This window comes from Cherax quadricarinatus, chromosome 44, assembly GCF_038502225.1.
Source record: "Cherax quadricarinatus isolate ZL_2023a chromosome 44, ASM3850222v1, whole genome shotgun sequence".
In the NCBI taxonomy this organism is placed as follows: Eukaryota; Metazoa; Arthropoda; class Malacostraca; order Decapoda; family Parastacidae; genus Cherax; species Cherax quadricarinatus.
Genome location: NC_091335.1, coordinates 3960979 through 3975456, shown reverse-complemented (window position 1 = coordinate 3975456; position 14478 = coordinate 3960979). Strand labels below are relative to the sequence as shown.

Sequence of the window (14478 nt, the reverse complement as noted above, 5' to 3'; positions counted from 1 at the left end):
CACCCGAATCTGCATGACAGTGTCTTCCATTGCAGACACTGCAAGGCTCCAGGCGGACATCAACCAAATCTTTCAGTAGGCTGCAGAAAACAATATGAAGTTCAACGATGAGAAATTTCAATTACTCAGATATGGTAAACACGAGGAAATTAAATCTTCATCAGAGTACAAAACAAATTCTGGCCACAAAATAGAGTGAAACACCAAAGTCAAAGACCTGGGAGTGATCTTGTCGGAGGATCTCACCTTCAAGGACCATAACATTGTATCAGTCGCATCTGCTAGAAAAGTGACAGGATAGAGAGCGAAACACCAACGTCAAAGACCTGGGAGTGATCTTGTCGGAGGATCTCACCTTCAAGGACCATAACATTGTATCAATCGCATCTGCTAGAAAAATGACAGGATAGATAATGAGAACCTTCAAAACTAGGGAGGCCAAGCCCATGATGACACTCTTCAGGTCACTTGTTCTATCTAGGCTGGAATATTGCTGCACACTAACAGCACCTTTCAGGGCAGGTGAAATTGCTGACCTAGAAAATGTACAGAGAACCTTCACGGCACGCATAACGGAGATAAAACACCTCAATTACTGGGAGCGCTTGAGGTTCCTAAACCTGTATTCCCTGGAACACAGGCTGGAGAGATACATGATTATATACACCTGGAAAATCCTAGAGGGACTAGTACCGAACTTGCACACGAAAATCACTCACTACGAAAGCAAAAGACTTGGCAGACAATGCAACATCCCCCCAATGAAAAGCAGGGGTGTCACTAGCACGTTAAGAGACCATACAATAAGTGTCAGGGGCCTGAGACTTTTCAACTGCCTCCCAGCATACATAAGGGGGATTACCAACAGACCCCTGGCAGTCTTCAAGCTGGCACTGGACAAGCACCTAAAGTCGGTTCCTGACCAGCCGGGCTGTGGCGCGTACATTGGTTTGCGTGCAGCCAGCAGTAACAGCCTGGTTGATCAGGCTCTGATCCACCAGGAGGCCTGGTCACAGACCGGGCTGCGGGGGCGTTGACCCCTGGAACTCTCTCCAGGTAAACTCCAGGAAGGAATTAAAGTACGTATATCAAACTGAACTTTCTTAAACAAAATGATGTTTTTTCTTGTACAGTTTTAGAGATTTGTAAACAGCATATACCAGTTAATGAGAAAAAACAGAGAAATATCGAAAAATGTGCATTTTATGGCATTTTCTAAATTTAACGAGTGTAGAACCCTTTAATGTCATATTTTCTTGAAATATTATGCCAGAGCTGGTCTTACTGTAGGATACATTGATTATTAGTAAGGCCTCACACAGACTAAGAGGCTCAGTTCTGGTCTCCATACTACAGAAAGGATATTACATAAATGTATTTGAGAAGGTTTAGAGGAAAAATAAAAAAATTTAATCTACTGTATAAGAAATTTTCTAGATAAAAACTGACTGAGGGCTCTGAATCTACTCCATCTTGAAAGATGTAGACTTGGAGGAAAAGACAAGTGGAAGATAGGCATAAATAAAGGCAATATAAATAGGGAACTGAGGAAGTCCAACCAAGAAGTAATGGATTCAAACAAAAAAAGAAAAGGCTCGGAGAATCTATGGGAAAGTACAGTGGACCCCCGGTTAACGATATTTTTTCACTCCATAAGTATGTTCAGGTGCCAGTACTGACCGAATTTATTCCCATAAGGAATATTGTGAAGTAGATTAGTCCATTTCAGACCCCCAAACATACACGTACAAACGCACTTACATAAATACACTTACATAATTGGTCGCATTCGGAGGTAATCGTTATGCGGGGGTCCACTGTACAGTACTAGTTCGGAAATATAGTTGTCGATGAATGGAACAATCTGCCTAGTATGGCCATTGAAATTAAAACATTGGGTAACTTTAAAAATAGGTTGAGCAAATATATGAGTGAGAGCAGTTGGACATGAGAAGGACTTGCCTAGCATAACCCAGACCTGCTGCAGTGTTCCTCCATTTTTATGCTCTTATATTAGCTTTTGCTTTATTTTAAAAAGAAAAAGAAATTTTGTCTCAATAACTTCTTATAGAAAAAGCTTTTCTATGATAATGCAAGATTTGGGAACAGTTATACTTACTATACCTAATGTACCAGTGTAACAAGGCTCTTGTGTAACTATGTAGTCCCCAGGGTTGAGCATCATCTCTAATGCTTTACAAAGACCATCTTGGCTTCCAGTGGTCACTACCAGATCACTCTCAGCCCAACAAGGGGGTGCATGTAACTTCTCAGTAAGCTTCTTTAACTGCTTAATTAAAGGAGGATATCTGCAGGAATACAATTTTTAAAAGTGTGACAAACAGTCTAGCAGAGAAAACTTGGTAAAGAGATGATCATTCAAAGAAGTGCTGCATTTGGCTATTAATTATATTTGAAAAATGTCATCATTACCATCAGAGGTGGATGATGAATATAATAATTTACAAGGTGATTTATTTTGATTGAAATCCTTTTCCCTTTCAATTGTTTTCAAAACTCAAAGAATGATTTCAGACACTTGAAAGTACACACTCATGGATTTTGGTGCAAAAAAACACTTATAACAACAGGGAAGGGAATAAGTTCTAGTCCAAGGACTTTAGTGTTTGATTTGATGAGTTAAATCAATAAATTGTTTTATAGAATTAGCTTTTTTATGCCACTGAATAAGACTTGCTCTCACCAATGAGTATTTACTATATTACCATGTTTCCTGAAAAACTAATTTCCTCCCCAAAACATTAAACCAATTAAATTAAGACTTTGATAAAGGGGAGCATATAAGTTCTCCTCTAAAGACTTAATTCCAACAGCAAATCACCATAAAAACCACTGATCTCCTCTCGCTCATATCTAACACACCCATACACCTGTTGAATGGCCAAGCCCCTAGCATTCAAAACTTCCTTTGTCCCTGCCCTTTAACTTTTCTTAGGATGGCCCAGTTACTTGTAACTCTGAAACAGAGAGAAACAAAATAAAACCATACCCAGGAGTTGGTCCATACTGTAGACAATCATTCATAAGTTTTGGGTTAATTGTGATGGTCTGATTATCTCTCATAGTAATTGATGCAGCTTGGAAAGGAAACATCTGAACATTTGGTAACCCTCCAGCCATGAAGACCAGTTGTGGAGAGGCATTTGACAGCAGGCTAGCTGAAATAACACAGAGAATTTTTGCATATAAAATAAATTTGTAAATACATGTAAAAAAGGGGGGAGAAACTTCAGCTATTTCTCACACACATTTAAGAAATACTCTCAACATAGCTACTGAACTTCTAAATACTGAATACAGTTACTCAACCTTTCGTTTCCAAGTACAGTGGAACCTCGGTACTCGAACAGCTCCCTACTCAAACAATTTAGTATTCAAACACTTTGTTTGGTAAAAACTGCTCAGTAGTCGACCGTTTGCTCAGCACTCGACCAAACAAACATGACCTGCCAGAACTTCGCTGTAAACTATTTCATGTTTCTTCACATTTTTTGGTGTTTTTTATATTAGTATTTGTATAAATAAGTCACCATGGGGCCTTCCGGAATAAATTAAGTTCGAGTACTAAGATTACACTGTATTGCTCTTGCTGATTATCATTATTATTATTATTTGAAAGCAGACTATTTAGCTTCTCACTACTATAATGAGGTTTACACAATAAACTAATCTTGTCAAAGGACTTTTTTCCCACTACAGACAGCTAGCTGAAAGCAGGGAAACTACCCCTTCTATGACAGATTCCTACTCTTGTTTCTCTCAAGAGATATGCTGGACTGAGGCAGAAGGTTAAGTGATCAGGAACATCCTTTTAACATCTTGCACATTATTGTATATATATTCACCAAGAAGCCATGAACCCATACAGCACTTGCTGAATGGGAGGTAATCAGGCTTGATTCAAGGAAGGGAAAGGTAGCTCCAATTCCTTGAATTAAGAGTCCTTCACCAGAATAAAAGTACCCTTCTAACCTTAGAAGGGTCTCAGTTGCACAAGGATCAAAATACCCTCTATATATCCTTTAAGCCTTGCTTTATTTTTGTCTCTGATTTGCTTATTTAGTACGTACTTCTTCCATAAGTTTCACCCCAAGTAAGTGTTAATCACAGCAGCCTGTTTTTGTCAGTCCTGTATTTTCCAATTCGTTCATATGTGTGTGTAGTTAGCTTTCTGCAGCCCTGCCTAATTTTTTGCACTAAGAGCTGAGAAGACTATCCATCAAAAATTTGGTAATAAAACCGGTAAATAAGGGGGCGGGGGTTACAGAACTGCTAAATAAAAATTCAATCCTTTTCTTTACTACAATACAGGCATTCTCTTGTTATCACATGGGAACACACAAGATTAAAAAAAGATGATTAAACATGTTTACCTGGAGTTTACCTGGAGAGAGTTCCGGGGGTCAACGCCCCCGCGGCCCGGTCTGAGACCAGGCCTCCTGGTGGATCAGAGCCTGATCAACCAGGCTGTTGCTGCTGGCTGCACGCAAACCAACATACGAGCCACAGCCCGGCTGATCCGGAACTGACTTTAGGTGCTTGTCCAGTGCCAGCTTGAAGACTGCCAGGGGTCTGTTGGTAATCCCCCTTATGTGTGCTGGGAGGCAGTTGAACAGTCTCGGGCCCCTGACACTTATTGTATGGTCTCTTAACGTGCTAGTGACACCCCTGCTTTTCATTGGGGGGATGGTGCATCGTCTGCCAAGTCTTTTGCTTTCGTAGTGGGTGATTTTCGTGTGCAAGTTCGGTACTAGTCCCTCTAGGATTTTCCAGGTGTATATAATCATGTATCTCTCCCTCCTGCGTTCCAGGGAATACAGGTTTAGGAACCTCAAGCGCTCCCAATAATTGAGGTGTTTTATCTCCGTTATGCGCGCCGTGAAAGTTCTCTGTACATTTTCTAGGTCGGCAATTTCACCTGCCTTGAAAGGTGCTGTTAGTGTGCAGCAATATTCCAGCCTAGATAGAACAAGTAACCTGAAGAGTGTCATCATGGGCTTGGCCTCCCTAGTTTTGAAGGTTCTCATTATCCATCCTGTGAACTCGTAATACTCTTATGGGGATTTTTAATAAGGCTTGTTGAAAAACAAAATTAAATTCTCTTCAATTAGCAATTATTAATAAAACTGGAACAATAACATTATTATTATAATCAAAACTAAGCACTAAACCCACAAGGGTCACATGGTACTAAAACAATAACCTTTATGAAAATGAAAAGTCGTACAGGAAAATGAATGTGAACATGACTTACTTAATTCACGAATCAAAGAAGGTTGACGATTTTGAGATACTCTTGTTAAAAACCTCGAGTAATTCATCCTAAAAATAAAAAAAAAATTACCATTATTAGGATAAATTGATTGTGATGGTAGGTGATGGTTGAATAATATGATGATAACCAGTGATGGCTGAATAATATGATAACCAGTGATGGCTGGATAATATAATAATAACCAGTGATGGCTGAATAATATGATGATACCTGAGATAGTGATGTCCAAAGACAGTAAGAGTAACTGAGGCACTTCTAGCTCACCAAGGTACCCAAGATAAGAGATAAGATATGATTTTCTTCGGATTTTTAACCCTGGATGCTTAGCCACCCAAAATAACCCGAGAAAGTCAGTGTGTCATCGAGGACTGTCTTATTTCCATTGTGGTCCTCAATTTTGTCCCCCAGGATGCGACCCACACCAGTCGACTAACACCCAGGCACATACCTATTTGCTGCTAGGTGAACAGAACAACAGGTGTAAGGAAACGTGCCGAAATGTTTCCACCCGCCAGGAATCGAACCCGGGTCCTCCGTGTATGAAGCGAGAACTTCAGCCACCAGGTCACCGGCCACAGGCTCTTATTTTGTTGTTGGGGGATGTTAAGAGCCATCAAAGCGTACGCCATTATGGACCCTCCTCTGGAGTCAGGGAGAAATATACTATACAAACATGGAAATAAATTAGAAAGGGAAGTTTCCTCCGGAAAGGTAAAAATGACATGACATTCCCAAGTGCGATCAAGTGAAGCCCAGACCTGGACACCAGCAGTGTCAGGCAGCTGCTCCCTCAGTGAGCACCACTACACTATACCAACTATACCAACTATACCACTATACCAACTTCATTTCTTAATTCTTTGCAAGTTTACAATGTGATTGACATGTTGTAGGGAGTCCAATTTACATAGGTAGTTTACAGTGTGTAATTGCAATAATAATTTGGAGTGCAAAGAGAGCCATTATCATGCCTAGGCATTATGGGCAGACTAGATTTAATGAGTTACAGAATTACTTAATACTAGACAGATTATTATTTGTTAAAGTTGTACATCTCTTTTATATGTAGCAAACAGCAAATTGACTCAAGTTACAATATGTGAAAATTACAATGGGACAACTTGAAAGTAGTTTACAATATAAGCTTGTTACAATTGAGTATAACTCAGAACAAATTTGTGCAGGTATTGATTTTTTACAATGTAGTATTGAGTAATATATTGAATTTTGAACATCTGTTTTTGAAGTTTTGAGATTTAGGTGAGTGAACTAATCCTTAGCACAGTATGTGGTAATGGAGGTGAATTTGAAAGCAGCTTTAAAGCTATTTAGTTTTAGATGAGTAGGTGATTTCTAAGAAGAGTCTTGAACTGATTTGCAAACAGGGGTCCTTTAGTGTTATCTGGCAGTGAATTCTAAATCTTAGGCCCCTTGACGTGCATAGCATTTTTGCATATGGAGAGATGGACACGAGGGATACGGAAGAGTGATCTGTGTCTTGTATTATGGCTGTGTGTTCTGTTGAAGCTGTCAAGGAGGAGCTTAAGAGGAGGGTTTGTATTAGAGTGCAGTCCCCTCAAGGAAGGTTCCTTGATGTTGGTGAGGGGCTCTTGATATAGGGAATTGGATCTGTGCTCCAGTTCCCCGAATTAAGCCTGAATACCTTCCGGGCTTAGCACCAATAACTCATTACAGTTGTGAACGGGTGTGGAAGTGTGAATTGCCCCCCCCCCCCCCCAGGCGCTGTATAATCCTCCGGGCGTTACCTTTGTAAATTGTGAGTTCATTACCTCTGTAACTTGCTCAGCTGTCAAAACTTTGGAGTCCAGTCCCTGGACCAATTATGTACCTCTGTAATCTTTTGACTACCGCCCACAGGATGGGTATGTGGTGCATAATAAACATATTAAACTAACTAAACTTAGCGCTTCCCCCTTGATTATAATAATAATAATAATAATAATAATAATAATAATAATAATAATAATTAGAGTCTAGTGTCCTATATATGTGGTAGGCACAATAAAAAGTGTCGGTATTTTGTATATTGAGTAAGTTGAGACTTAGATTAGATTTTTTTTTATATTTTATTTCCTTGCAAGTTTACAATGTGGTTGATGGTGTATGCTGTCTCAAGTGGGAATTTTTCAATCGGACTACAGTTTTTTGTTAGGTTATTAGACTCCATAGGTGAGATAGGGGTAAATGAGTCAGTGGTACAAAGCAAGGAGAGCTGATTGCGGTACATAGTACCGTATCTTTGATAGAATGCCTATTGTCTTAGAGACTTTCTTAGAAATTAGCTGTATGTGTGTGGAATTTGAGACTGCTCTCAAGATAAGATAAGATTTCGTTCGGATTTTTAACCCTGAGGGTTAGCCACCCAGGATAACCCAAGAAAGTCAGTGCGTCATCGAGGACTGTCTAACTTATTTCCATTGGGGTCCTTAATCTTGTCCCCCAGGATGCGACCCACACCAGTCGACTGACACCCAGGTACCTATTTGCTGCTAGGTGAACAGGACAACAGGTGTAAGGAAACGTGTCGAAATGTTTCCACCCGCCGGGAATCGAACCCGGGCCCTCCGTGTGTGAAGCGGGAGCTTTAGCCACCAGGTCACCGGGTGGAGTCCTAAAAATTTACCCTCCGTGAGTCTAGAAATGGGTGATCCATTTATTATTATGTTAAGCTTTAAGTACGCTTATTTAGGCACAGGTACACATAGGTACAATTATCATGCATAGTATAAATTACTTAGGATAACCCCCCAAAAATGTCAAAGTGACTTATTTCCATTGTGGTCCTTAAACCCAGTTAAAAGAACCCCAATGAATACAAGTCACTTTGGCTTTTTTGGGGTTATCCTAGGTAATTTTCACATAACAGAATTATATCTAATAGCATGTGTGTACCTGTACCTAAATAAACTCACTGACCAACCTTAATATATAGCAGATGCTGCTGAACATTGATTGTTTACCAACATTGTGAGTGTCTGTGTCTCTCTGGCAGTCTGGTCTTTATTTGTCAGTTCCTGAAGGAAACTTTTGTTACTTTGCCTGTTATACCTCATATTTGATCAATATTTCCTCCCGAGACAAGAAGGTAGAGCTTGAGACAGTATATTATTCCCCCTTCATGTGATAATTAAATCGGTAAAGGGAATAAATTGTTGGACTTGCTGAGTTATAATAATAATAATAATGATTATAATAATAATAATAATAATCTTTATTTCTACAAATACTTAATTCAACTTAATAAAGACCATAGCTAACTTCAGTGATATACTATACAGAAAGACCCTTGTTATGCAGAGCATTTCAGGCAACTTTAGTTAATTTTGTCCCCAGGATGCGACCCCATACCAATCGACTAACATCCAGGTATCTAATTACTGCTAGGTGAACAGAGAAAGCAGGTGTCCCTGGTGTGCCGGAGATTGAACCTCAGACCCTGATGTGTGAGCTGAGTGAGCTACCAAATGAGGTTTTTTTATGTACTTTTTTTATATGCCCTCAAGACCATTATAAAATTAATAAATGTATGTATGTGTATATATGATGCATGCATTCATACAATCTCTTGCAATAACTAACAAAATATATGTGGGCAAGGCAAAACATCCAGAGACTAATGTGGTAACATTTCTGAACATTACTGTACAATCAGAATCGACCGCTTGTGAAACACCTGTGCCTAACACTGTGACTCCAACAGTCATTTGATTATTTACAAGGGTGCACAACTTGTTGCTAAAGAGGAAGACACCTGAAGGTGTAGGATCATAGAACCAGCACTCATCGGTCCATCCAGTGATATCAACCCAAATAACAGCTTCTACAACATAGCTGAACCTCTTGCCAGGAAGCTTCTAGATTGGGTTCCTGCATAACATTTCATAAATACACAAGTATGAAGGGGCACTGCAGTAAGCCCACATCTTGCTCCTGGGGGATTTCAACTTAAGGCACCTAAAATGGAGGAATATAGCAAATAATATTGTTGCAGTAATAACACCAGGAGGCAGCTCTGATGAAAACTCACACTCACACGAGCTTTTAAATCTCTGCACAAAACTCAATTTAAACCAGGAAATAATAGAGCGTACTAGACTGGAGAATACACTAGACCTCATCTTCACTAACAATGATGATCTGATACGAAATGTCACCATATCAAAAACAATATACTCAGATCACAACATAATTGAGGTTCAGACATGTATGCGCGGAGCCCCAGACTGACATAATGAGATTAGTCATGAAGGAGCATTCACCAAATTCAACTTCAATAACAAAAACATAAAGTGGGACCAAGTAAACCAAGTCCTAACCGATATAAGCTGGGAAGATATACTAAGCAACACAGACCCCAACTTATGCCTAGAACAGATTAACTCGGTGGCACTCGATGTATGCACAAGACTTACTCCTCTAAGAAAAAGGAGTAGATGTAAAATAGAAAAAGACAGGCGCTCCCTTTACAGGCGACGGAAAAGAATAAGAGCGGCTAAAAGAGGTCAATATATCTGAAATGCGTAGGGAGACACTGGTCAGAGAAATAGCAAGCATCGAACTTAAGCTAAAGGAATCTTATAGGAGTCAGGAATCGCGGGAAGAACTAAAAGCCATAAATGAAATCGAAAGAAACCCAAAGTATTTCTTCTCCTATGCCAAATCAAAGTCGAGAACAACGTCCAGTATTGGGCCCCTACTTAAACAAGATGAGTCCTACACAGATGACAGCAAGGAAATGAGTGAGCTACTCAAGTCCCAATATGACTCAGTTTTTAGCAAGTTACTAACCAGTCTGAGAGTCGAAGATCAAAATTAATTTTTTATGAGAGAGCCACAGAATTTCGTTAACACAAGCCTATCTGATGTTATCCTGATGCCAAATGACTTCGAACAGGCGATAAATGACATGCCCATGCACTCTGCCCCAGGGCCAGACTCGTGGAACTCCGTGTTCATCAAGAACTGCAAGAAGCCCCTATCACGAGCTTTTACCATCCTATGGAGAGGGAGCATGGACATGGAAGTCGTCCCACAGTTACTAAAAACAACAGACATAGCCCCACTCCACAAAGGGGGCAGTAAAGCAATAGCAAAGAACTACAGACCGATAGCACTAACATCCCATATAAAAATCTTTGAAAGGGTCCTAAGAAGCAAGATCACCACCCATCTAGAAACCCATCAGTTACACAACCCAGAGCAACATGGGTTTAGAACAGGTCGCTCCTGTCTGTCTCAACTATTGGATCACTACGACAAGATCCTAGATGCACTAGAAGACAAAAAGAATGCAGATGTAATATATACAGACTTTGCAAAAGCCTTCGACAAGTGTGACCATGGCGTAATAGTGCACAAAATGCGTGCTAAAGGAATAACAGGAAAAGTCGGTCGATGGATCTATAATTCCCTCACTAACAGAACACAGAGAGTAGTAGTCAACAGAGTAAAGTCCGAGGCAGCTACGGTGAAAAGCTCTGTTCCACAAGGCACAGTACTCGCTCCCATCTTGTTCCTCATCCTCATATCTGGCATAGACAAGGATGTCAGCCACAGCACAGTGTCTTCCTTTGCAGATGACACCCGAATCTGCATGACAGTGTCTTCCATTGCAGACACTGCAAGGCTCCAGACGGGCATCAACCAAATCTTTCAGTGGGCTGCAGAAAACAATATGAAGTTCAACGATGAGAAATTTCAATTACTCAGATGTGGTAAACACGAGGAAATTAAATCTTCATCAGAGTACAAAACAAATTCCGGCCACAAAATAGAGCAAAACACCAACGTCAAAGACCTGGGAGTGATCATGTCGGAAGATCTCACCTTCAAGGACCATAACATTGTATCAATCGCATCTGCTAGAAAAATGACAGGATGGATAATGAGAACCTTCAAAACTAGGGATGACAAGCCCATGATGACACTCTTCAGGTCACTTGTTCTATCTAGGCTGGAATATTGCTGCACACTAACAGCACCTTTCAAGGCAGGTGAAATTGCTGACCTAGAAAATGTACAGAGAACCTTCACTGCGCACATAACGGAGATAAAACACCTCAATTACTGGGAGCGCTTGAGGTTCCCGAACCTGTATTCCCTGGAACGCAGGCGGGAGAGATACATGATTATATACACCTGGAAAATCCTAGAGGGACTAGTACCGAACTTGCACACGAAAATCACTCGCTACGAAAGCAAAAGACTTGGCAGATGATGCAACATCCCCCCAATGAAAAGCAGGGGTGTCACTAGCACGTTAAGAGACCATACAATAAGTGTCAGGGGCCTGAGACTTTTCAACTGCCTCCCAGCATACATAAGGGGGATTACCAACAGACCCCTGGCAGTCTTCAAGCTGGCACTGGACAAGCACCTAAAGTCGGTACCTGACGAGCCGGGCTGTGGCTCGTACGTTGGTTTGTGTGCAGCCAGCAGTAACAGCCTGGTTGATCAGGCTCTGATCCACCAGGAGGCCTGGTCACAGACCGGGCCGTGGGGGCGTTGACCCCTGGAACTCTCCAGGTAAACTCCAGTCATGTATTTGTGCAACCAGTTATTTAACACATGTAACCTGATGCTTCACCTTAGTATGCTCCCTTTATATAAATAGGCTCAACCTTCCTCTCTAGTTTGTGTGATGATAAAGCCCACCATGTGGGCAATTATTATTATTATTATAATCAAAAAGAAGTGCTAAGCACCATGTGGGCAAAACATTGTCAATAAAGGATTGCAGTGTCTTGCATCTATGTGTCTTTTTCTTTTTTTCATTGTACTGGCATTTTATACAATTTATCTCTTGTCATTGTTTTAGTAGACTCTTGTGGGTTGCATCCTAGATTAGAAGACTAAATATCCCCAGTGGAAGTACGTTGCATTACTTGTTTTTCTTGGGTTAATATAAGATTTATTTAGAAAATTTGACAAAATTTTACAATCAGTAATGAGTTTATATACTAGTTTTGAGGATACATGCATGTGGGCATACATATAACCTAGGATAACCCAAAAAGTGTGTGAATCATTTCTGTTGGAATCCTTATTATTTCTTATGTTAGGCAAATATATATGCCATCTCTTATTTAATTCATATTTTTCAACTTTGAACTTTCAGCCTTGTTGTGCCGTGATAGCATTCTTAGCTTACATCTGAAAGGGCCCTAGGTCAAACAGTGAATAAGGAGAGACATTTGGGCAAGTCTTCTAACACCTGTCCATGGTACTTAGCAGTAAATAGATACCTGGGAATTAGTCAAATGTTGTAGGTTGCATCCCATTAAAGAACCTAAAAAAAGTACCCCAATGAATATAAGCCACAATGCTTGGCTTTCTGAAGTTATTCTGGACTATCAACATACAGGGGTTACTACTTAAAATGTCTTGGTTTGCTTCAACACCTCTGCCTCTTTCCATCATCTGTCTTGTCCTCTGCAGTCCTGTATAACCATCTTCTGAGAAAAAGTTTTTTAGTCTTAATAATTATACCCAATTTCTTTCAGGGTATAAAACATTGTGTAGTAAAATGGATGCTAATAATAAAGGAGATATGAGTCAGCCCCCTGCAAACAACAGGACACAGCAGGAGACATTGTCACGAGGACTTCTGGATGATGAAGACAGACTGAGTGACTTCGGGTCACCCAAACATGGGCCCACACTCTCAACCAGCACCAGCAGTTTCGAAGCTCTTGACCCTCATGACCCAAACCTTAGTCATTTGGCATCTTTAATGTTTTCACATACTTCTAATTATCTGCAGGTTTGTTAAAGAATAAAAGGAACAATAAAGTACTGTAGCAAGCAGAATTCGCAACTAACCCAACAAAATGGAGATAAAGTACAGTAGACATCTTTGTCTTGATAATAGTCCAGGACAGACTAAAACTTCTTCAAAATTCCATTTCTAATTTATGGATTAGTTCTAAAACATGTTTCAGTTTGTTTCTTACTTTTTAATATATAATACTGTATATTTATTACTGTATGTATCTAAAATCTCTCACTAAATTTTATACATATGATGACTTTATGGAATCTTAAGTTAAGAATATCTTCTTTTCTCCTAAGGGCGAGTTGTCAGCAGTCTTGGAAGATTATACTCTTCTAGAACAAATGAACAAAGCAACTATCACCAAATATGCAGATATGCGTCAAATTGGTGGAAGTGTAAGCAGGGCTCTTAAGGATCTGAATGAAAAATATTTAGCTTTACAACCCTACCTTGAGCAGATTGACCAGATTGAAGATAGTGTTACAAAACTAGAAGCTGCTGCATATAAACTAGATGCTTATTCTAAGAGATTAGAAGCAAAATTCAAAAGTTTGGAGAAGAAATAAGGAAAATGAAATCTATTTTATAGAAATATACAAGTTTTTATTTACTGAAATTTGAGGTACAGTACAGGTACAGTATGGATTCTCCTGATGGTTACTATATCTTAGAGGCCTTGCTGGAGGAATGAAGCTTCTGGCTTGTGAAGTATACCTCTCTTTTTCTATTTGAACAGAACAATGACACATACATAGTGTCTTGGTCTGAATTCAGATAGAGCTAAACAGATTTGATAATAGAATATTCACTGTGATATGCACAAAAGTGGTCTCAAAAAAAAAAAAAAAAAAAAACTTGGATTAGAGGAATTAATGAAGAGGTTACCTTTCCTTAGGAGTGAAAAATGCTGCAATATGTGTTTTTTGGTGTTTAGAGATAACTAAGTTGTTGTAAAAGACCTGCTGTCTCACTGTGGTATTAAAGTAATGTATCCTTTATAGTAAAGCTTGGAATAAAAACCAAACCAACAAAAGTCCTTCTATAACTTATTGTCTAAAGCAGGGATTACCCACATTTTTGATAGTGGGCCATATTAAAGTTTAAAATTTAATGGGCACAACACTATAAAAACAGAACCAAGTGAAAGTGTAGATATTTAACCCTTTGAGGGTCGACAGGCCCTCTCCGAGACTTGTTCTCAGGGTCGGCCAAATTTAAAAAAAAAAATTATTTTTTCTTATGAAAAGATAGAGAATCTTTTCCCGATCATAATGACACCAAAAGTATGAAATTTGATGGAAAACTTACAGAATTATGCTCTCGCGAAGTTAGCGATCTCGATTATGTTTACGCATCGGCGATTTTGCCCACTTTGAGCCCTATTTTC

At 39.6% G+C, this 14478-nt stretch overlaps 2 protein-coding genes across 13 annotated transcripts in view; one reads left to right on the top strand and one right to left on the bottom strand.

The window, feature by feature from the left end:
- Positions 1-5878, bottom strand: part of LOC128697519 (kynurenine/alpha-aminoadipate aminotransferase, mitochondrial-like) — a 43045-nt gene extending 37167 nt beyond the window's left edge. The window contains exons 1-4 of one of the 2 annotated variants that reach the window (XM_070093992.1): positions 5745-5878; positions 5276-5343; positions 3011-3179; positions 2120-2309 (exon numbers count right to left, since the gene is read on the bottom strand). In XM_070093992.1, the coding sequence (XP_069950093.1) occupies positions 2120-2309; positions 3011-3179; positions 5276-5342 (426 nt within the window). In that variant the 5' untranslated portion in view covers position 5343; positions 5745-5878. Of the gene's footprint in view, positions 1-2119; positions 2310-3010; positions 3180-5275; positions 5344-5506; positions 5568-5744 lie in introns of those variants that run through there. The other variant, XM_053789269.2, reaches the window with a different exon arrangement.
- Positions 5866-14124, top strand: Blos2 (biogenesis of lysosome-related organelles complex 1 subunit 2). 11 transcript variants are annotated; one of them, XM_053789281.2, is made up of 4 exons: positions 8285-8402; positions 8651-8683; positions 12820-13079; positions 13388-14124. In XM_053789281.2, exons 3-4 carry the CDS (start codon positions 12843-12845, stop codon positions 13655-13657), a joined length of 507 nt encoding a protein of 168 aa, XP_053645256.1. In that variant the 5' UTR covers positions 8285-8402; positions 8651-8683; positions 12820-12842; the 3' UTR covers positions 13658-14124. The 11 variants fall into 11 exon arrangements, with proteins under 11 accessions (XP_053645260.1, XP_053645257.1, XP_053645264.1 ...); XM_053789278.2 differs by having other exon boundaries at positions 8651-8769; XM_053789285.2 differs by lacking the exons at positions 8285-8402; positions 8651-8683 and adding an exon at positions 5866-6007.
- The last annotated feature ends 354 nt before the right edge of the window (positions 14125-14478 follow it).